Source organism: Penaeus monodon, chromosome 30, assembly GCF_015228065.2.
Source record: "Penaeus monodon isolate SGIC_2016 chromosome 30, NSTDA_Pmon_1, whole genome shotgun sequence".
Lineage (NCBI taxonomy): Eukaryota > Metazoa > Arthropoda > Malacostraca > Decapoda > Penaeidae > Penaeus > Penaeus monodon.
In genome coordinates, this window is record NC_051415.1 from 7,092,261 (window position 1) to 7,092,510 (window position 250).

The 250-nt window shown below is 60.4% G+C and overlaps 1 protein-coding gene across 3 annotated transcripts in view; it reads right to left on the bottom strand.

Moving 5' to 3' along the window:
- The window catches only part of LOC119592492 (glucose-6-phosphate exchanger SLC37A4-like), a 17,545-nt gene that overhangs the window by 6,678 nt on the left and 10,617 nt on the right, over positions 1 to 250 (bottom strand). For all 3 annotated transcript variants that reach the window (XM_037941333.1, XM_037941332.1, XM_037941334.1), the window contains exon 6: positions 10 to 145. In XM_037941333.1, the coding sequence (XP_037797261.1) occupies positions 10 to 145 (136 nt within the window). The remainder of the gene's footprint in view (positions 1 to 9; positions 146 to 250) is intronic.

Genomic DNA, 250 nt, shown 5'->3' on the forward strand with positions numbered 1-250 from the left:
TGCACTCACCTGCCAGGATAAGGGAGGCGCTCCAGCCGTGGTGCACGATGACGTAGGCGGCGATGAGAGGCGACGCGGTTCCTGACACGTTGCTGCTGGCCGTCAGCACGCTCCACCACGTGCCGAAGTTGGCCGGACTAAACCACTGTGTTGGAGACAAGTGGAGGGCGTTAGAAGGGGGAGGAAGGGGGGTGGGGGGAGTTCTTTGCTTATTTGTGGCTTTTTTTTGGGGGGTAGGGGTGTGTGTGTG